General features: G+C 46.3%; 1 protein-coding gene across 2 annotated transcripts in view; it reads right to left on the bottom strand.

Annotated features, from left to right (window-relative positions):
• Plb1 (phospholipase B1) overlaps window positions 1–14481 on the bottom strand; it is a 126761-nt gene extending 112280 nt beyond the window's left edge. For both annotated transcript variants that reach the window (XM_033763419.1, XM_010604704.3), the window contains exon 1: window positions 14206–14481. In XM_033763419.1, the coding sequence (XP_033619310.1) occupies window positions 14206–14359 (154 nt within the window). In that variant the 5' untranslated portion in view covers window positions 14360–14481. The remainder of the gene's footprint in view (window positions 1–14205) is intronic.
• Between the last annotated feature and the right edge of the window lie 7202 nt (window positions 14482–21683).

Below are 21683 nucleotides of genomic sequence, written 5' to 3'. Positions count from 1 at the left end.
GTGCTGCCAATTTTGCAAAAAGTCATCCCAATTTACTGTGTTGAGTTGGCATTGCACAGAAATGGACAGCCATATTGGTCTAGAAATGTTAATTTTTTTCATTTTTATTTTTTTTCCATGTATACAAGGGTAACACATCGTACTAAATATGTAAGGTCATATCTATGTGGGTTAGATTACAGAAACTAATAAAGTATTCTCTAAATAATGAAAAAAAGAATAAGATAAGACTATAAGAGCAAGAAACAATTTAAATATGTTCAGGGACCATTTTCATCTCCAGAATAAAGGATTATTTTAATGTTACATCATTGCCTTTTCTCTTTTACTTTCCTTTTAAGTTTTATTTTAGGATTCCCTGTTTTTAATGTTCATACAGAGATTTAACTGAAATACCAAATAGTTTCTTTGGTGTGAAAAACTATAATAGTACACAGTATCCTAATGAGATAATTAATAATGTGAAATAGGAAGTAAAGGGCTTAAGGTGTAGGCAAAGTGGGAAGGGTGGGGGAAAGGTAATAAGGGAGAGGAAAAAATATGAGAAACTGAAAAAATGGAAATAAAGTGTTTGTAAATGGGGAGGGGAGGAGGGGGTGAAGGGAGGGCAGGGACAAGGGGAAAAAATGAGAATCAAGACCTATTATGTAAAGGTACAGAATCCCAATGATGAATGTAACTGTACTGTCTACCTAAAATGTACCAATAAACTCAAAAAAAAAAAAAAAACACAGTCCAGAGGAAAGGAGGAACACAGAACAGGGAGAGCATAGCGAGGCATAAATGGGTATTATATTTAAATACAACAGAGTAGACCAGAAAAGAGAAGTGGACATGGGTTTGTGAGAACTTCACTGTGTGCAAGGCTGGATGTCAGGGAGGGTGGCGTGTCCATGCAGCCCCTAATCAGGTCTAGACCAGTACAGACAAGTTGGCTGTTGGTGGAAGAGCCCCAGCTACCAAAGAAGAACTGGTTGCCCGAGGACTAGGGTGTAGCTCAGTAGTACGACATCTGCCTAACATGTGCAAAGCCCTGGGTTTGATCCTCAGCATGGTCAGAGAAGAGGCTGGGGTCGTGATAGACATGTAGCGTCCACAAGAGTCAGAGGTTAAGAGCTCAGCTACCTTGGGTTTGGTCAACCTCTCCAAGCCTCAGATTCCTCAAGGTGGTAATATTTGCATCCTATAACTGTAGTTAAACGTGGTTATGTGCCTGGAGACACATAGCCCAGTGGATCACACACAATAAGGGTATCATAATCGGTAGCTAAAACGGTGATAGCTTCAACCTTGGAGGGAGGGTTGACACCGATAATCTTTAGGATCCTTTCAGCCTTAGTATTCTAGGATTTCCCATATCATGAAATGCTCAGGAGTCCACATTTTCAATTTAGTTGTGCAAGTCATCCACGATAACTGCTCTGGAGTATCACAAAGTGTCTGGAATCCCGGCACCAAGTGTCCAGACCTGAAAACACAGGTGGAGATGCAGAGCCTTGTGGTCCTGTCTCCACTGACTTTTGGAGGAACTTGGGTCCCTTCCCCATTTTCAGCCTCCGCCCAGGCAGGTGGGAAGAGAACTCTTGCCTACTGCCACAGTACCCGAGGGCATTGCAGAAGAAATCATCAAAGCACCTTGTGACATCATTGAACCCAAGGCACAGGACCCCAGAGGAACTTGTCAAGCTCACAGATCTCTGATGAGCTTTAATTTCCCTGAAAATGTCCCACTTTGGTAAGGTCAGCAAAGGAAAAAATCATGTATTTTTCCACCCTGATGGGAATGAAAGAGAAAACCACTGTGTGTGCTTGGAGGAACAGGTCTGGCCGAGCTCTCTCAAGCAGTTATCCAAGTTGGACAGAGCTGTGACCTCTGGGGTACAGGGCCCTGGCCGGGTACAATCACACAGGCTTCTGCCTCAGCTGTGCAGCCCCTAAAGTTGTGCTGCTCTCCATGCCTCCTGCTGCCCCAACCCCAAGTCTGCCCATCACCAAGGACTTGGATTTGATTGGACTGGGCATGCCAGGCCACCAGAGTTTTAAAAGTCTCGCAGGCAGTGCTCAAGCATCCAACTCTACAAAGAAACCCAAAGTGTGTTAGCTCAGCAGCCAGCCAGACCTGGGTGCGGTAATTTCACAAGCGAAATCAATAGTTTGCACTCTGTCGTTTATAGATTTTCCTGATGTTTGTCCATTTAGTCTATGTCCAGAGCACAATTTTCCACCCTCCAACCCTCCCTTGAGGAAGGACAGCCATTTCTGTGGCCTTGATCAAGCATTTAATCTGAGTGTTGAGATCCTCCTCTATAAAATGGGAACGTGATCACTTCCCTGCCTTCTTCCCAGCATGCTCAAGAGGATCAAAGACCAGGAAAGTGCTGTGTAAGGAGAAGCAGGCTGTCTACAGGAGAGGCGACTGGGCTCCTCAGATGAAAGGAAAGTGTGTGCCCTGCCACCAGGGAGGGTGCTCAAGGGCAACCCAAGTGGAACTCAGGTCCACCTTGGTGCTCATTAAATTTGTGTCTTCACAGCAACCCCAGAGACAGTATTTGTGACCCTCCTGGCATTTTTACAGGCTGAGAGAGGCCACACCAGTGAGGAGAGGGCAGGCCTCAAGCCGGAGCCACCGTCCACCAGCATGGAGCCCTGCTGGTGAGCTCACAGAAGAGAAGAACTCGGCCAGTGGTGTCCCCTGCCCCATGCTGGACCATGAGCAGGTAGGTCCTGTGGGTGAGCTGTGCCATGTAGGGTTACCATCAGTCCCACTCACATACCAAGTCTACCCAGCGCTGCTGGGGACCTGTGAGCAGCCACTGTCTGGCACCAGATGTGGGTACTGAGTCAGAAAATCAGGAGTCATGCCTGGGAGCTGCTCCAACCTCACAGTTCCAGAACCCTGAGGAGCACAGGAATCCATCTGTCAGCGTACCAGGGCGGTCACATGCCACAGTCAGTGGAAGGTGACACCAAGGTCTGGAGAGCTCTTGAGGGTAGCTAGGTGGCCTCTATGTATTTGTCTCTAAATTCTAGCATGGTGGAGAAGGGCAGATTCTGGAGATCGACTCATTTTTCCACTTCAGAAAACTGCGATCCCGGGAAATCAGCAACCTTGCCAAAGACCACTCAGTAGGACACTAACAGGGCCATGTGTAGAACTCAGTTCTCCTTAACTTAGACTGCTGTAATTTCCTAAGACCAGACTTTTTGCAAAATTGGTTGGTTGGTTGTTTTGTTTGTTATGGAGCTGGAGATGTGCATGTGCAGTTATAAGAAGACTTACAGTGTGTGTCCTCTACCCTGAATTGCCTGTGCATGGAAATGTATTCTGTTGCCATGTCTACAAGCCCAGTATTTTCAGCTGCCTACTTCAGTCAGTCCAGCTTTACCACCAGGGTGCCGTGTAATAATTTAGGATTAATACCACCACAACCCTTAGGTAAACTCAGCTTCTGGTCTGATGAGATTACAAAAGCCATTAGAGATGGTTTGAAAAGTCCCAAACCACCAGTGTCTAAATACCCCATGTCCCGAGCCAACAGCAATGGACAAAGGCAGACACCATCAGGCATTCTGGGATCCGTTCCAGGCAGAGACCTATGCGTTCTTGTCTCCACCCACTGCTTGCTGCCTACGTAGTACCCAACACCACACACCCTGTGTCCCAGAGAGGGAGGCAGTCCTCGTGGGAGAGAGCACATTCAAAGTTAACTTGCAGCTCTGCCCTTCGCTTTGAGCGCTTCACTTTCGGAGTATATTTTTCTCAACTTTTGCACGAAAAAAAATGGAGGCAGAGGCAAAGCCAGAGCCAGGAAGACAGTCCAAGGTGACAATGAACAAACAGGTAATTCTTCGCCGTGACAGGCTCCAGAGCTCTGGACCCTCCCATGCTACCATTCTCCATAACCAGCCCCAGCTTCAGCTTGGCCTCAGCCACCGTGGTCCAAAACTTTATGACCAAAGATCCCCAAGGCTGGAGTGATGATGAGGGAGCCCCAAGAGGAGGGGAATCTGAGGAAACTGTCCAGAAAAAACTGGGAAGGAAGGAGCCTTGTGCACACCCTTCCTCCCAGAAACAAGTGGAAATGGTGAAGCTCCGTGGTAGGTAGAGTGCTACCTGTGTGCCGAGCACGTGCACATCTCCAGCTTCTCCTACAAACCAAACAACCGACCAAACAAGAAGATCGGCCCACTGAGCCTCTCTGTGGGCTGGGCCTTTGCCTCCAGCACAGACTCAGGGCCTTTCACGCCTGAAGCTGGAGGACTTGTCTGGTTCACAAAACCACTCGCGACGTGCCACTGCCCTGCTGAAGAACTTGTGATGATGCCCGCTTCCATGACAGCAAACTCAAGTTCTAAGCTTGCTTGCCGGGTGACCTCGGGTCATTTGTACCCTCTGGAGGTTTTTTGTTTTTTTCTTAATGTAAAAGATTAGATTTAACCATTTTAGAAGTCTTTTAAAGTCAGGAACACTATGATAATCTATGGCCATCCTTGTGCTGGGATCGCAACATCCCACTGTGTCCAGCTCTTCACCGCCTCCGTCTTTACACCCACCCTGCTCCTGTCAGGCTGGAGTGGCTCCCTGAGCCTCAGTGGCCTCGGGCCAGCCTGCCAAGCCCCACTGCACCCCAGATCGCACCGCTCCCTCCCCTCACAAGCACCCTCTCCTCTTTGCTCTTCTGGGTTATTTTAGTCCCACCAGCTTTGCAGCATTCAGGGAGTTTCACCTCCCACTTGAGACTTCTCCAACCCACATCCACCCCTCAGTTCTCGGAACTCTGGAGCCTCTATTACAGCTACTTGCACCTATTTTAGCGCTTAATTCTCCCGCAGTGATTTTATGCAGATTTATTCTCTCTCTCCAGAGGGTTCCTCAGTTTGGGTTTAATATCTGCCAACCAGACTCAGCCCAACTTGGGTTCTTCCAAAGGTGCTCAGACAGTTAGTTAGCTGACAGCAGCAAAAGTGCAAATTGATGAAAACGGTGATTGACAATAAAAGCCCTCAAAATCTACACCGTGCAGGTGAAATTCCAGGGGAGTATAGTTCCCGAGGCCCCGGAGAAGAATCTCATGCCTGTGCTGGCTGCTCAAGGCAAGAACTGAGAGGCAGTTGTGTGAATTACACAGGGGAGGGTGGTGGGAACTGAGGTATGGGGTTCAGAAGGGAGAGCGTGAGCCCAGAGTTCCAGCGATGGCCCCGCTGACATCGACAGGGGACCCAAGTAGGTTCCCTCTCCTCTCACTTCGATAGTTTGAAGGACTAAGGCGACTCGAAATCCTGCAGTATCTTCTCTACTCTTAATCAGAGAGATCATTTCCAGATGGCTGGGGAGGGGAGGAAGGCGAAGGGGGGTCAGTCCCTAGGAAGGACCCTGTGCCATCTGCCTAGGTTTACTCACTTCCGGAGGACAAACGTATTTGTGCTCTCACTATGAGTGCACGCTTTTTGGCCCTCACACTGGGCTTTGCGCAGACAGGCCTGTCACAGGTGCATTACTAAGGCAACACGTTTTCATTTACAGGCATGACAGTCTCCTGGGAGAACTTCTGACCCATTTGAGGAGAATGAAATTCTAGCAAAAAAAAAAAAAAAGGTATTTTATTAGATGCGGTAATTTCTTGCCAACTTGCTTTTGCCAATTGCAGTTTTGAGATAATCCTTTTCCAATTTTTTAAAGCAGAAACATTTAAATCAAGAACTTTGTTGTTGTTGTTGTTTGAGACAGGGTCTCACTATGTAGTTGAGGCTGACCTGGAACTCACTATGGAGCCCAGGCTGGTCTCAAACTCAGCGATCCTCCTGTCTCAGCCTCCCCAGTGCTGGGATTATAGGTGTGTACCACCATGCCCAGCAGGAATCTGTTTTCATATGTGTTGATTGTTGGGCCTATTTTAACATTTAAGCAGAAGTCTGATTTGGGTCCTTCCCCTCCTAGGGCTGTGCTGTCACTCAGGAGTGGGGAAAGCCTAGCTCTGCCGGAGACTTGGGAGCACTCAGACTGACTCATCAGCTGGATGACCTTGGGCAAGTTAACGCCTGAGGTCTCTCATCTGTGAAATGGAAATAATGGCACAGCCCATCTTAAATGAGAGCTGATACACACCGTCAGCCTTCTGTGCCTGCCTCCTGTATTTATGAGAGTCAGCCAGCTGTGCACCAAAATTATTTGAACATTGCATCTGTACCAAACCAGGCTTTTGTCATTGTTCTCTAAACAATACCGTATTAACAGCTATTTATAAAGCATTTGCATAGTATGAGGTATTAAAAGTCACCTAAAGATTATTTTACACAGCAGGGAGATGCGTGGGTATACACAAGTGCTATGTCGCATGAGGAACTAGAACGTGGAGAGACTGTGGGACCCCCACGGGGTGGGGGGTTCCTACAGCCAATCCCGCTGACAGTAAGGGACACCAGTGTGTGCGTGCTTGCTGGGCTTTGGCTGTTCTAGGGAAGCTCACACAAGGAATTTATTTCACAGGAAGTTTTCCTTCAGACGTTAGCATCCCCAGGGTCTTACAGAAGGAGCATTTGCATCCCCTCTGAAGACAATCACCTTCATCTAGGCCTCAAGGAACATCACACATCCATTTTTAAGGAGTCCGAGTAGCATGCAATGAAAAACGACCAAGTACGTAAAGGAACAAGACATCCACGAACAAAGGTTAAGTAGAAAAAAACTGAAACAGATCACAAAGACTGGCTACTGATATTGCCAGTATGTTTTAAAAAATACCTGAGGGTTTTTATAGGAACCCAAAACTATGCAAAATTACAGGTATGCTAAAGGGCTAAGCGTAAATTAAATTTGAAAACTTAAATCACCAATTTTCAAAGCCTTCAGTGATCAGCTTTAACAGCAAATTAGACACAACTGAAAGGACATGTGTGTCATAACACAGTGCTGAGAACACAGATTAGAAAAAGACGGCAAAGCTGGAGGAGAGGCTAATTCTATTTCTTACAAAGTGAGAACGACAAACATTTCCTTAGCATTGCAGAAGGACGAAGGAAGAGAAGCAGTACTTCAAGAGCTATCAGCTGAGAACACTTCAAAGCTGTTGGGAGCTATCAAATCACAGATGCAGACTACGCTACAAGGGCCAAGCAAGATCAAGTCACAGAAATTAATAAACTAGGACCCGAACGAGCAGTACAGACCATGGGGTATTTTTCCAGATGGCCGTGGTGTGGTCATGAGTAACGTAATTCGCCTCCTCCTATCAAGCTGTAAACTCGACTGACTTCTCCTTGAGCCTAGGCTGGTCCAGAAACTTGCACTGATGCACAGAAGTGGGAGGCGTGACTGGGGAGCCCCAGCATTCGAAGGCCTTCTACCTTCTCTCTGTGTACTTTTGGGCCCTCGGATTACCTTGTAAAGAAACTTAGACAGGACATGTGGAGGGGCACCATGACACCCCAGTTAAGAACACTAAGCCCCAAATATATCATTTTAGACCCTCCAAGTCAGTCCTAGAGGACATTGCAGAAACAGAGACAAGATGTCCCTGCCGAGGTCTTTCCAAATTGAAGATTTACTGAGCTGTGAATAAATACAATGGTTAATACAAAACACTAAGATGTAGGGTAGTTTGCTGTGCAGCAAAAGAGAGCTAGGACATAGGACATCAACAAAACCAAAAATTAATTCTTTGAAAATATTAACAAAGTTGACACATTTCCAATAAAATGAATCAAAGGAAAAAGTGGCTCTTTATCTCCAGCACTGCCCCCCGGGGGTGGGGTGGGGGAGAAGAAGGGTTAAGTGTGGGGGCTCACACCTGTAATTCTAGCACTTGGGAGGCTGAGGCAGGAAGATCACCATGAGTTTGAGGTCAGCCTGGGCTACATAGTGAGTTCAAGGCCACCCTGAACTATACAGCAAGATCCCATCTCAAAAATAATAATAAAAAAATTAAAAACCAAAAGGAAAGGAATCAAATAAAAAAGGGGGCATGATTACAGAAGCTGCGGGTATTGAAAAGAAAACACCAGAAAATCAAACACAAGTTTTAGGCAAAAAAACTTGAACCTTTATTTAGAATGGGGACATTCCTGGAATTATAAGTGTTATAAAGCTTATTTCAAAAAATAAAGAATGCTAACTATTAAAGAAATGGAATCATCTCAAAAATCTATCAAAAAATAATATTCAAAAAAAAAATTCCAGATCTAGATGGCTTCATTGGTGAGTTCTACCAACCACTAAAGAGAAGAAAATCACATTCTTACTACAAACTATTCCAGAAAACAACAGGAACACTCCCAAATTCATGTTTTGAGAATTTATAACCTTGGTACCAAAACCCAGCAAAGATAGCAGGGGAAAAGAAAGTGCAGTTCAGTGTCATATTCATGAGCACAGAGGAAAAAAATGAAAATTTAATGTTGACAAAGCAAGCCCAGTGATGCATGGATGGTTTGGTATTATCTAATCTGTGAACCTAAGTCAACATCAGAATAAGTCTAAAGGCAAAGAATCACATGGTGGCTGTCATCAGTGCTGAAAATACCTTTAACAGAATTTAACATTCATCCATTGTTTGTTTGTTTTGGGTTTTGGTTTTTGAGACAGGGTCTCACTATGTAGTTGAGACTGACCTGGAACTCACTATGTAGCCTAGGCTGGTCTCGAACTCCCAGTGATCCTCCTGCCTCAGCCTCCCAAGTGCCGGGTTTACAGGCATGTGCCACCACGCCTGGTGCCATTCTTGATTAATATACTCTGTGAAAGAGAAAGTTGTGGGGACCTCCTTAACGTGGATTCCTACAACTATAGATGCATATATGTGTACCGCTCCCAAAGGCCATCCCTTAACTCAGTAGGGGAACATTTAGCTCCCAGTGCTTTTTGGAACCCTGCCAACCCACAGTCCTTAAATATGTGAGAGGATTTTTCAACTTCTTTTGTAATAGCAGAAATCAAAATTAAGATGCCACTTCTTCTACAAGCGATGTGCAAAAATTGAAGCTATGTGAAATACACACGCACGCACACACGAATCGCAGGGGAAGGTGCAAAAACGGTACAGTCTTCATGGAGAGAAATTAGTAATTCGTAACAAAACTGTATTTGCATTTACTGTTCGACCAGGACATTTATTCTATGCTATTTGTCCAACAACAAGAGACACATGCACACAATTGTTCACGACAGTATTGCTCATAGTAGCAAAATATTAGAAACAAAGGATATGAACCTAATGCAATAATTAGCTCCAGGATGGTAGGGATGGGAGGGAAGCAGGGAAGGGGGCAGGAGGTATCTGAATCCACCTCTCCTTATGCTTTTAGCTTTTCAAATGTGTTGACTTTATTTAAAAATTAATTATATTGGTCCATTCAAGGTACACAATAGAATGGCATTCATCATTGGAAATCTGCACCTTTACATAATCCATCTTGGTTCTTATTTTTCCCCACTCCCCTGCCCTCCCTTCAACCCCTCCACACCTCCCCATCTACAAAGACTTTGTTTCCATTGTTTCTTTTTCTCGTGTCAATTCCATTCCCATCTTTCTTTTCTCCTGCTCCTCCCTCTTCCGCTTTGCCCCTTTTCTTCCTATTTCACATTATCTGTTATGCCTTTTACTTCTTTTTTACACTTTCAGTTTCTCACACCAGAGAAACTATTCGGCATTTACATGCACGAGATCTATTGCGCTAACATTTTACACGCTCAAAAAACAAAGGAAAATCAACACTAAACCGAACATAAACTGTTAAGTTTCAACTTGTCAATTACCTGATTACAACAGAGAGGACAAAAGAAAAAAGAATTAATTCAAGCCACTTCGAGCATAATACTTTGATTATACACCAAGTGGGTTCTATTCTGAGGACAAACAAAAAGAATTCAAACTTTTATTTGTTGTTGCGTTATTTTCACACAAATTCTGATATTATGTTGCATTGTAGGATTTGGCAAGCGAATAAATGCATTGATGCATCTGTAACTCAAATTTGAACTGTGGGGGAGGAAAATACAAATATAAAACGAGAGGAGATAAAAGGCCTAATTCTTACCAAAGTTAAAGATATGTACACAAATGTATGGTTTTTCAAGGAAAACTACGTCTTAGTTCTGTTCTCAAGAAGGCCTAGACATACTAACCCGCCAGCCGAAATAAATATTCCTAGCGCCCAGACCTTGGTTTCTAAATATAGCATCCCTCACCAATCGAAACTTTGAAGACCCAGCTAATTCCAGGAGCGGGAAGGGGGAAATCTGAGGCTGGTCTGAAATACACTGTGCCAGGAAGTTCAAAAGTGCCTGACAACTGAGAGGGACGTAGGGATTACCTGGAAGTACCTCTCGCTGGCCAAATCTCTGAACACTTGGGCGTCAGAGTGAAAAATGACGGGGCTAGAACACCACGTGCTAACTGGTAAGAACTGACGAGTCCGTTTCATATGGGAAAAGTAGTACCTAAGAGGAGAGGGCGAGTTCCACGAAATGCTTCTAAGTCGGGAGTGAGGGGAATCTTGTAAGGAGCAAAGCCAACTAATAACAGAAAGCAGAAGGCATGATAGAAACAGAATCACCACGGTACCAAGCAGGTAAGAATCACCAATAGTTGCTAAAACCATGAGAAACAGGTCAGTCACGGGTCTCGCAATGTCTCTCTAGATAAGCAATTTATGAATCACACAGCAGGGAGGCACCTTTACAAATCCCCATCTTCACCAGATGCCACCTTAACCAAATTCACAGATTTGGCATGGCTGGTGTTTGCTTACACGATGCGTCAGTGTGATCGATGTGGTATTTCTGCGGAGTTTAATCTGATGCCAGCAGTAAAGAAACAATCTGGATGAAACCAAATCGAGGCACACACTACCCCAGCCAAAATTTCTCAGCGACACAAAAGAAAGATGAAAAAGCTAAAGAGCTGTTCTAGATTTAGAGGTTGATAAAACAAGACAAATAAACGAGATGCGCAGTTCTCTTAACAAACCTACACTAGTAAGCAGCGATTGAAAAGTTAATTTAAAAGTCCTTCTTACATTATAATCTATCTTATCAGATTAAACAAGTAAACCACACAGTCATTGCAATAAATGCAGCAAAAGGACTAGATACAATTTAACATCCACTTACAAGTTTTTAAAATGTTCTCCACAAGTAAGGAAAACAAAAGAACTTAGTTTCACAAGGGGTACAGGACGAATATCCCTTAATGGAAATGCCTCTAACCAGAAGGGTTTCAGATTTCATCAAAAAGGTTTTATTTTGAAACATTTCAGACTTTCAATTTTCAGATTAGCGATGCCTAAATTGTGTGTATAAAAAAGAAAAAAATGTGAGATAATGAAAAGATGGAAATAAAGTGTTTGTAGATGGGGAGGGGAGGAGGGGGTGAAGAATGGGAAGGGGAATGGTAAAAAAATAAGAACCAAGTTATGTACAAGTACAGATTCCTCATGAATTGAACTACTGTATCCCTAAAATGTACCAATAAACTCAATTAAAGCTGAAAAAAATTTTAAATTAAAAAAAAAAAAGGCCTGTAACAAATACCATACTCTCTGATGAATAATGACACACTTTTGTTTTGAACTTCAGGATAAGAATGCCTCCAAACATCACTTCCATGAAAAATTGGAGAGCAGGCATCAGTCATTACAGTAAAAGTACAAAAACAGGGCTGGGGATGTAGCCCAGTGGCACCGTGCCTGCCTTGCAAGCGCAAGGTCCTGAGTTCAATCCCTGGTTTAAAAAAGAAAAAAAGTGCAAAAATAATTGAGATAAAACTGGTTCAAAAGGAAGCGATGACTCTGTCACTATCAACAGGATTGTGTGGGCAGAAAATCCCAAAGAATATACATACAAATTACAATTTATAAGAAAAAAACCAACATGTAAAAAACAGTTTTTTAATGTTTAAATACCTATAACAAACATTTTCAAGTTAAACTTTTAAAAATTTATATTCCACACAAGAAAATATATACCTAGCTGGGTGTGGTGGCGCATGCCTATAATCCCAGCACTCGGGAGGTTGAGGCAGGAGGATTGCTGTGAGTTCGAGACCAGCCTGGGCTACATAGTGAGTTTCAGATCAGTCTCAACTACATAGTGAGACCCTGTCTCAAAAAACAAATACAGAAAATATATGTATATACCTAGGTAACAAAATACAGGCAGGACTTCAACTAACAAGGTCTGTTTTCCCCAACGTACTTCATAGAATGCAAAGCCATCCCTATCAAGACCCCAACAGGTTTTCTCTGTTAGGAATCGACAAGTGGATACATAGGGAGCCTTGTTTCTTCAGATAATAGGGCTTATTGTGAAGCCACAGAATGAAGAATTTGTTATTGGCACAGGCAAGTCCAAATGGTCTCTGAAGGACATGAAGACTCGAACATAGGAGGCTCTTGGAGCAGTGGGAAACAACTGACTTGCTCATAAACTCAACTGAGTATCTGCATTAAAAAATACAGACCTGGGGTCCTCTTTTATACTGTTCACAAATCCAATGCCATGTGGATTGGGATCGACATAAATAAGAACAGCAAATGTGCAAAGCTCTTAGAAGGAAACAGGGTATCTTCATGACCTCAAGGTAGGAGAGCACAAGGAGCACAGTCCGTAAAGAAAAGGGTTAAAAGGCTCGTACTTAGGAATGGAGACAGAACATACATGTGGACAACGGCCAACCATAGGTGGCATTAGAACTCTGCCCAGCAGTCTGCAGCAACAGCCCAGGGAGCCAAACCACAGCCCTGCGGCCATCAGCCCAGAGGATCAGGACCTGGTTAGTGTTTGTTATGTTCTGAGTTTTGCCCCCGCTTCTAACTCAGGACTAAGAAGAGAAACAGAAAATGCTCATCAAGCAAATCACGTAAGATGCCCTGCTTCTGGTTAGCTGGTCTCCAGCTTGCCCGTGCCAACCGGCTCCAGGCAGAGCAGACCCAGAACCTCCCCCTTCTCCACTATACTCATAAATCTTTCCCTTTCCCTGTCTGCCTTTGAGTCTCTCCCAAAGGCAAAATTATAGCTTGCTTAAGCAGATTCTGAACAAACAGCCCCTGTGTGTCCTCAGTTGGGTGGTCTTTACTTGTTTCCACAGAATTAGGAATTTTGTTTACCACAGGTCTCCATCAACAGAGTAAAGATGAGCTGTAGAGTAGGAGAAGGCAGGCTTTTGCCACACATGCGACCACCAAGGACTCTGGGCACAGCACACGTGAAAACTCCTAAACTCAATAGGGCAAAACTCACCTGTAGAAATATTAGCACTATGCTTGAGTGGGCAACTTCATAAACAGGAATTCAAATGATCAGCTTGAAAAATACCTCAGCCTCATTAGCAATCAGGAAGACGCAATTACCCTGTGCTGTAGGCACAGCTGGCGTGATCGGCTGGAGGTTCACTAAGGTCACTGCCTTAATCCAGTGAGCAGCAGGGCTCAGGGCCCGGGGCTGCCTCCCCAGGCAGGCCAGGCCTCTGCCCATATTTCCTCCTTTGCCTCTGCTCACTGGAGTGGGTGAAAGGTCACACCTAAGGCCTTTTCAGTTTAAAAGATTCCGCCTGCCCAAAGCCAGAGAGACCCAGGGACAGTGGAGAGGGTCAGAGGGAGTATGGCGGAGGAACACCTGCTTCCACTCATTACTGTGGGGACAGTAATGCAAATCCACGTGCCGCAGGCTGTTTCGCAAAACCGAGGAGTGTGGGCAATCTTTTAGAATGCGTCGTCCTGAAAACTGCTTTTTCTTTTCTTTCCGCAAACAGCAAAGCCCATAAATATTAATAGTCATTTCTCTTTTAAAGATGATAAAAATCAAGGTTCAGGGAGGTAGACTTTTCCCAAAGCCATATGGTACAAAGAACTACAGGACAGATCTTTTAAATTAAGGTCGAGATTATTGACTTTTTTTTTTTTTTTTTTTTTTGGTAGTACCAGGGCTCAAACTTGGAACCTTGCACTTGTGAAGCAGGCAGCAGAACCACTGAGCTGAATCCCAGCCCAGGACAGGTCTTCTGACTCTGCGTGCTGCATCCCATGCAGACTCCTCACTCCCCCAAACACACCCTCACCCAGCCTCTCTGCAGGCCATCTCTGGCTCCCACCCTGTTAGAACCATACATTTGTGCTCTGTCTTAATCAGGGGGGGCATTCCTTTCCCAAATGCCTTTCCTAAGCACTGAACAGAGCTGGACATCACTTGTCTCTGAGCCAAAGCTCACTTACCTGGTCCCAGCAGCAGCAGAAGCCCCACAAGGAAAACACCCGGCCGCAGCCCCAACTCCATGTCAGATGCTTGGTGTCCGTGGCCTCCAGACGAATGGCTCAGTGCTCCTCCTCCCGCTTTTATCTCCTCTGGGACTGATAGCACACCTGTCATAAAGTTTACTGTTCTTACCTTTGGAAGGGGGCAGTGGCTGGCTGTAAATGATAAATATTAACATTTAGGCAAAAGAGTCAGAATGGGTAGCATGTTCGAGGCATAGGTACTAGGAGACCAGGTCCACACGGCGGGGGCATGGGAATTGCTAGGGCACAGAGGCTGGTCTTCCAGGAAGCGTGCTGGGCCAGGAATCCCAGCTCTGGGCTGGAATTGCAAACCCACCGCAGCTGTGGGCACTGGGCAGGCTCTTAACTTGGCCTCAGCTGTAAGCTGGGAGATGCAAGCCACTGGGAGGAAAAGCACTTTGGCACACCTGTAAACTATAAAAGCCCCTCCGAATGGGAGTTTTCAGCCTGAAACGTGTTCCCACCATGTCTCGGGATGTAGTCTCCCTTCCTCAACTGCTGAGAAAAATGTGACATGGATGACAGCCGTTACATGTGTTACCGTGATTGGCACCTGCTGCCCATGTGATCTGGGAGCAGCTGGGAAAACAGTGAGACGCAGTTAGCTGAGTCACAGACAGACGTGGTCTGTCACTTGTCCAGGAGCTTTCGTCCTCTGAGTTTTGCTATACAATGTGCTAAAGGTGTAGGTCCTAGGGAGAGGAGGTGCTCCGTTCCCCATTGTGGCAACAGGCATCTGGCGTGCCTTTTGGAAAAGATGCGGGGCCGTAGAATTTGTGCCTTTAAGGGGCAGTGAATGCTGTGCTCCAAAGGCATCTCCATGGTTGAAAAAGCTGCTTTCCAAGAATCCACAGGGAGGTGCCAGACCAAGCCTCGGGCTCAGGGCCCACATGGATTAAACTACCCGCCTCAGAAGGGTATTTTTTAAACTGTGGGTCACAACTATGATCCCATAATTGGGATATCACAATTACTATTCATGAATCTAATTTGGCAAATTAAAGAAATGAAATAAACATTCAAATATCTTAGGGCATTGAACATAATAAGGGTAAGTGATGTATTAGGGACATTTTTCAGCTATATATAGTAATGCAATTTATTTCTTAACGTGGGTCACAGGAGAAAAGAAGTTGAAAACCACTCTCTAGGCAGTAGATGGACAAAACAATACCTAGGCTTTGAGAATAATAATAATAAAAAAATAGGTTTGTTTCTCTCCTGGTTAAAGACGCAGCCAACCCTGATTCCTTGTGCTAGTGAATGGCTAGAAACAATGTCTGTAAATGGCTCTAAGTTGTGGTAAGAGAGATGAGTTTTTAAAGATTGTGACAGAGCGTAAATCAAATCTCCTCTTCCCTGGTGCCTGAACAACATGATGGGAAGCAAGCGTCAGCGGTCTATCACCTTGGACAGTGCCATGGCCCTGTCTTCAGGAACAAGGCCTAGGAAAACACAGGAGCGAAACAGCATCCAATACTTGTAACTGGCCTGACTCAGCTGCCTATGGCAGAAACCTTGCTTAGAGTTGTTTTTATAAAAACATTAAAACATAATTTATTATAAATAATGTTTTTAATTTCTTAGGCTATTATATGTCCTTTTGTAAAGTAACACCTGTCCCAAAGAGTTAAAGGGTAGGTAATTTGGCATTTCCGAACCATAAAGGAAGTTTTATAAGTGTATCCAAGAATACACTAGAGTCAGACTTGACAGTCTCTCTCTAGATTAGCTGGTTTCTTTACTGGACATTGTACATCACGACAGACAACTAGAGCATCAGACCTGCGGCTGTACCCACAGGCTTGCTTTTCCATTCTGCATTTCCACCCTTCCAGGAAGTTTGCTCCTAGACCTGGTGGCATGAGCACTTAGAGGGCTGAGCCTTGGAAGGCAGCAGTGTGATCCTACCATTCTAAGAGAAAAAAGTGTATTGGCATCATTTGACCTGCCACGGAAATGACTCTAAAGTGCCTTCCTGGTCTTTCTTCTAGATTGACTTCCTCCCTCAAACATGGAGATTCCACTTATCTTAACCTGATGTAAACTACCATGTGCTGTGCCAACAGTGCTCTGTGATTTTATTTTTTTATTTATTTATTTATTTTTTTTTTTTTGAGACAGGGTCTCACTATGTAGTGGAGACTGACCTGGAACTCACTATGTAGCCCAGACTGGTCTCAAACTCACAGTGATCCTCCTGCCTCAGCCTCCTGAGTGCTGGGATTACAGGTGTGCGCCACCACACCCGGCTGCCCTGTAATATTCTTAATATTCATTCTGTCTTTTTTTTTTTTTGGCGGGGGAGACCAGGAATCAAACTCGGGTCCTTGCACTTGCAAGGCAGGTGACAGAACCACTAAGCTAAATCCCTGGCAATATTCATTCTGTTTCTGAAAGATGGAGTCTTACAGATTCCCCAAGAAGGCTTCACACACCTCAGAAAGTACCCTGAAATTTGTCTTTTTAAAAATTCTCTGCCCTTTTTGGGAGGAGAGGGGGCTAGCATATTTTTAAATGTACTATTCTGTGATTAAATGTCCAGCTTACTATAAACGACACCTAAATTCTAAGGAGCCAGTAGTTTTTGTTCCAGTATGACCTTAATGAAAAGTAAGGGGATAAAACCTTTTGTCTATTTTTGTTGGAGTGAGTTTTTTAAGAGTAAAGTAGAAAGCAGAGACCTTTCAAATGGAAGATTAATTTTAAATTTAAAATAACTTTCTGTTATTGCTAACACCGTCTTTGCATAAATGAATAAACAAACTTTAAAAAAAAAAAGATACTGAAGACAGGAAGAGCTTCATTAAGGAATGAAGAAATAAAATGAAATGAAGATGGGCCTGACAATGTAGTTTGGCGAGGGGGGAGACTCTACCTTTTTTCGATATCACATCCTTCATTAACAACAAGAGAAAGACCTAGAAGGTAATCCCAGTAGAAGGGATGGACATTCCCTGGAGAGGGGACCTGGCCTGCCTTGACCTTGGTTGTATCCCCAGCAGCTAGCCAGTGCCTGGCTGCACAGTGTCCATTAACACTGGAGGAATAAATTCATGAAATAAAGCCAGAATTTTAAAAAAGAGACCAAGATTACTATAGAAAATATCAGCTCACAGAAGACCAGAAAAGGCGAAAAGAGTATAAATCCTGTCTTAGGACAGAGACCTGCGGGAAAAGAGAAGCACTTTGCCCCAGCAGCGTGAAGCATGATGGGAACAACGGAATGCACGGAGGATCATAGTTTGCAGCGCTTCCCTGAGTCACCCCATTAGTATTCCCCACAGCAGCTTCAACCCTGGCTGAAAGTTGGAGCCCTCTGTGGAGTGTTTTACAAAGTACCTGTCCCAGGCTTCACCCTCACGTTCTGATTTGGTTAGTCTAGGATGGGACTTGGGCATCCACCATTATTTTTGTTTTGTTTTCTTTTTCCAGTACCAGGAACCGTACTCAGGATGTTGCACTTGCCAGGCCGGCATGGCACCACTGAGCTAAATCCCTGGCCCTGTTTTGTTTTGTGTGTGGTGCTGAGGAGTGAACCCAGGCCCTCACTACTGAGCTACACCTCCAGCCCCACTGGTTGGTTCTAAAGATTCAGAAACAGCCAAGGCTGAGAGTCATAGCTCCCAGGAGCCAGAGGTCTCAGGGAACCACTGGGCATCTGGCACAGGGGAACAAAGAGGGCGCCATCTCTGCTGTCTCTGACAACCAAAACTCCACCCAACCCCGAGAGCCTATTGACAGCTGCCCGCCAGGCTGATGCCTGAAGAGGCCCAGTCATGTGACACCCTGATGTGTGGGCTAAAGTTTTAGATCAGCCACGGTGCCTGGTATCGCCCACAGTCCCTCCCTCCTCCTGTGCCCCAATTTCGTCCTCTGTGAGACTGCCAGCAGGAATGCCAAGCTCTCACGTGCAGTGCGCAGAGTGGGCTTGTGGCCGCCGAGGGAGGAGTGAGCTGAGCTGCCCACTTCCTGCCTACAGGGTGCCCCTTCCTACACCAGTGCACTAGTGCTAGATGGCTGCCATCTCCACACTCCCAGAGCTCCCCGGCCCCGGTGCCCTGCAGTCACTGACTAGAGAATTTATCTGAGCCATGCTCCTCAAGCTGCATTCCTCCCCACACAGAAAGACAGGGCATTCGTACAGCACAGGGGACAAGCAGAAAGGACTGCCTTTGGTCTGAGATGACCAGCGGGGTGTCTCGAACCCTCCTAGTGGTCCCAGAGGGCTACAGGGTTCAGTGGATTTGCCTGTCTGTTAAAGATGCCTGTTAGTACACCGCATCTAGGTCTGGGTTTCAATAGCATGTTCTGAGCATGTACCAGGTGCCTGGCATCTTGCTGTTCGAGTTCATAAATGTTGCTCTTTTAATACCATCAGTTTTATATCCACAACCACCTGCATGCTTCAAGGGGTTAAAAGTTCTGACTAATGTCTCCCAACTAGTAAGTTCAAAAGAGGCTCCAATCCAAGCCTCTTCCTCCGTGTCTTCATTTGACAGGCACCTGGAGAAATGGCTCTGGTCACCCCCTTACCCCCTAGAGAGAAGCCGGGGGGGGGGCTCTGGATCTCCAGTTGGAGGAGGGTGGCCTCCAGCAGAGTCTGATAGTCTGACTCCCCCTCCCAGAGGCCCTGAGTCTGAAGGTCCTTCCCGCTGACCCATACACAATGTGGGCATGGGGCCCTGGTGGGCCAGGGAAGAAGTGCCACCTCCGTGGAAGCCTAGGGGACTGGCATTGTTGGTATCAACCCAGAAGGACCAGAGAATGAAACAAGATTCTCAGACCCACCCGGCCAAGCTGTGATCCCCCTTTTCCTCTTCTTGGGGACAATCCCATCCAGTGGCAGAAAACCAAAAGGTACCAGGTCAGAAGTGGCCAGAGGGCGCCCAGCTGTACCATAGCAGTCCCCTAGTTCCGTCCTCCTCTGCCCTCCAGTGTACAGAGGAGGAAACTGAGGCAAAGAAAGAGCCTGAGCCTGAACGGGATGTCCTGATCTGAGTCCAGTGCTCTTCCCCACTCAGTATGCGGGCCTGGATCACCATGACCATTGCAGCAAAGGTGATTTTAATCCAATTTTTGGACAGGAAACTTAAAACCCAGGAAGGATTAATTGGCCCGCAGTTGCTCAGCTACTAAAGGTAGAGCCCAGAGCCCCTTTCTCTCCACCATGCCCAGGAGTGGCCATGCAGACACAGGAAACACCAACATGACCCGTGCCTACCCCTCTTCTCTTCTGGGCAAGGAATCCCATGCAAACGGGCAGTGCACACAGAAGTTCTCCCCTGGGTCTTCCAGAGCCAAGACCCCCTGGACCAGGGACATCCCACAAGGAGAGAAATGGTTGAAAACCTGCTTGCCAGAAGGGTCCCACAGGTACCCGTGCTAAGTGGCTGATCTTTCCCTCACCCAGTTCCCTTTGCAACCTGTGAATGTAAGCTGCCCTTCAAACCAACCCAAAAGGGGTAAACAAGACTCCTAGCTTCTCCCTGGGAATCTCACATGCTTCAGACCATGCAGAGAGAGTGCTGGCTCCCATAACCCCAAGCAAGCATCACCCTCTGTCTCCTCCTGCCTCCTTGGTCTGCATTCAGAGCAGACCACCTGCCCAGGAATGCCTCTCCTGCACTAAGGGCCCAGGAAGGGATGTCACCTGCCCAGGAAGCATCTTCTGCACTCCAGGATCCAGGGAAGGACGAGAGCTTCTCTAGCTCCAGAAGGGCACTTACCCCCAAAAGATGTCACTCTGTCCACACTGTACAGCCTCTGTGGAGTGGGGCCTTTGGGCCTTTGGCTGTGGGACAGGTGGTTGCCACCATCTGGCGTCACCAGCTTGGTTCAGGGCTGGGCCATGAACACTACTGGACATTGGCATGTGGGTATTAATAGCCTTGTTTGCTTTGCCAGCTCCCTTTCAGTCCATGGTTCATCTTTGATGACTCTACCTGGGAAGAGGGCTGCTGTGCGTGACAGAGAAGCGGGTGAGATGGAGCTAGCCTGCCATGCCCAGGCCCCTCACGCAGACCAGCCCCCAGGTCTGGCCGGGCAGACAGGCCCGTGCAGAGCTCCCAGCCACTGAGAGTTGTCCCCTCAGGTTCTGGTCCCGTTAGCACCATCCTGAGGGACTGTCCACACACCCTGCCTCCAGGCAGCTGATTGAGACTTCCTTTCTTCCCGCAGGGATCCAGAAGAGGCCTTCTCCTAATGGAAAGGCTTGCACCCAGAAGGGAAAACCTGATAAACCTGGATGCCCACATCCCACATTTTCTCCATCCTAATCCATGCCTATGCTCCTACTAAGACATTTTTGAAAACAGACTGTCTTTTAATCTTGAGAAATGTTTAGAAATATTGCCGCCCAGAGCGCAGGTGATAAAGCTGGAATTGTAATCCCTGTTTTTCTGCTCCGGAGACCAGTTCCCTTAACCTAAATCGCGATACTCCTTTGCTTTTGTGCAATTGGGTTTGCTCCTGGACTGCTCCGGAGGGCCTCGGGGAAAGGGTTCTCCAGGGGGTGGCTGGCATCTCAGTGTGTCCCTGTGGGAATCCTGGATGGCTCCTGCTTAGACCAAGTGTCATGTTTTTTCTCTGTTGGCATCGAGACCCATGTTTCCTTAATCATCATGAGGCTGCTATACTCTAGGCTCTCTGGCCTGGATGCCTGTGAGAACCCCTGCGGGCCCAATCCATCCACCCTCAATCCAGCCTCAGTCCATCACCAGGTGACCTTTCTATAGCACCCGCCCATGTGACCCTGCCTCGTGGCTTCGCCCCCACCACGCTCCTCAAGTATGTAAAGGTCAACAGTTTGTTGGACACCGGGTGTGACAAAGTCCTCAGACCTGGTCTTACCTCACATCTGCAAGGCCCCTGACAGCCGCCCTCCACCCTTTCCTTGGGCAGCTCAGCCCATGGCCTCCAGGCTACTGGCTTCCTGGTTTCTTCTTTTCTGGATGTTCCTTCTCTGCCCTGGACCCTCCTCCCTCTACCTCTCGTTCAAGGTGATCACACACGCACACACACACACACACACACACACACACACACAGCTTCATTTGAAACCTATGTGTCAGTTGTTCCCACATCCCCACTTCCAGACAGTCTTCCCTCCTCATTCCCTGACTCAGCCTCCCCACTCCTTTGTTTCATGGACTCCTCAGACTCGAGACGAACGGATCGTCCCATCTCCCTTCATTTGCTGCACCCCTATAGAAAGTGGCAGGGGTTGCAGACACAGCAGGAGTACTCCCTCGCCTTGCCCTGGGAGATCTCCAATGGCTGAGTCCCGTCAATTTTATACCCTAAGCCAGCTGATGAAACCCCACTGTGCCTGCCATCTCCGCTGCCCAAGCAGGGCCCAGGCCACACCATCACTTCCCCACTCTAATGTCCAAACAGTGGCTCTCCTTCTCCTT

Source organism: Fukomys damarensis, unplaced genomic scaffold (genome assembly GCF_012274545.1).
Source record: "Fukomys damarensis isolate Sample0158 unplaced genomic scaffold, DMR_v1.0_HiC HiC_scaffold_2, whole genome shotgun sequence".
Taxonomy (NCBI): Eukaryota; Metazoa; Chordata; class Mammalia; order Rodentia; family Bathyergidae; genus Fukomys; species Fukomys damarensis.
The sequence above is the reverse complement of the archived record's forward strand: the minus strand, read 5'-3'. Positions and strand labels throughout refer to the sequence as shown.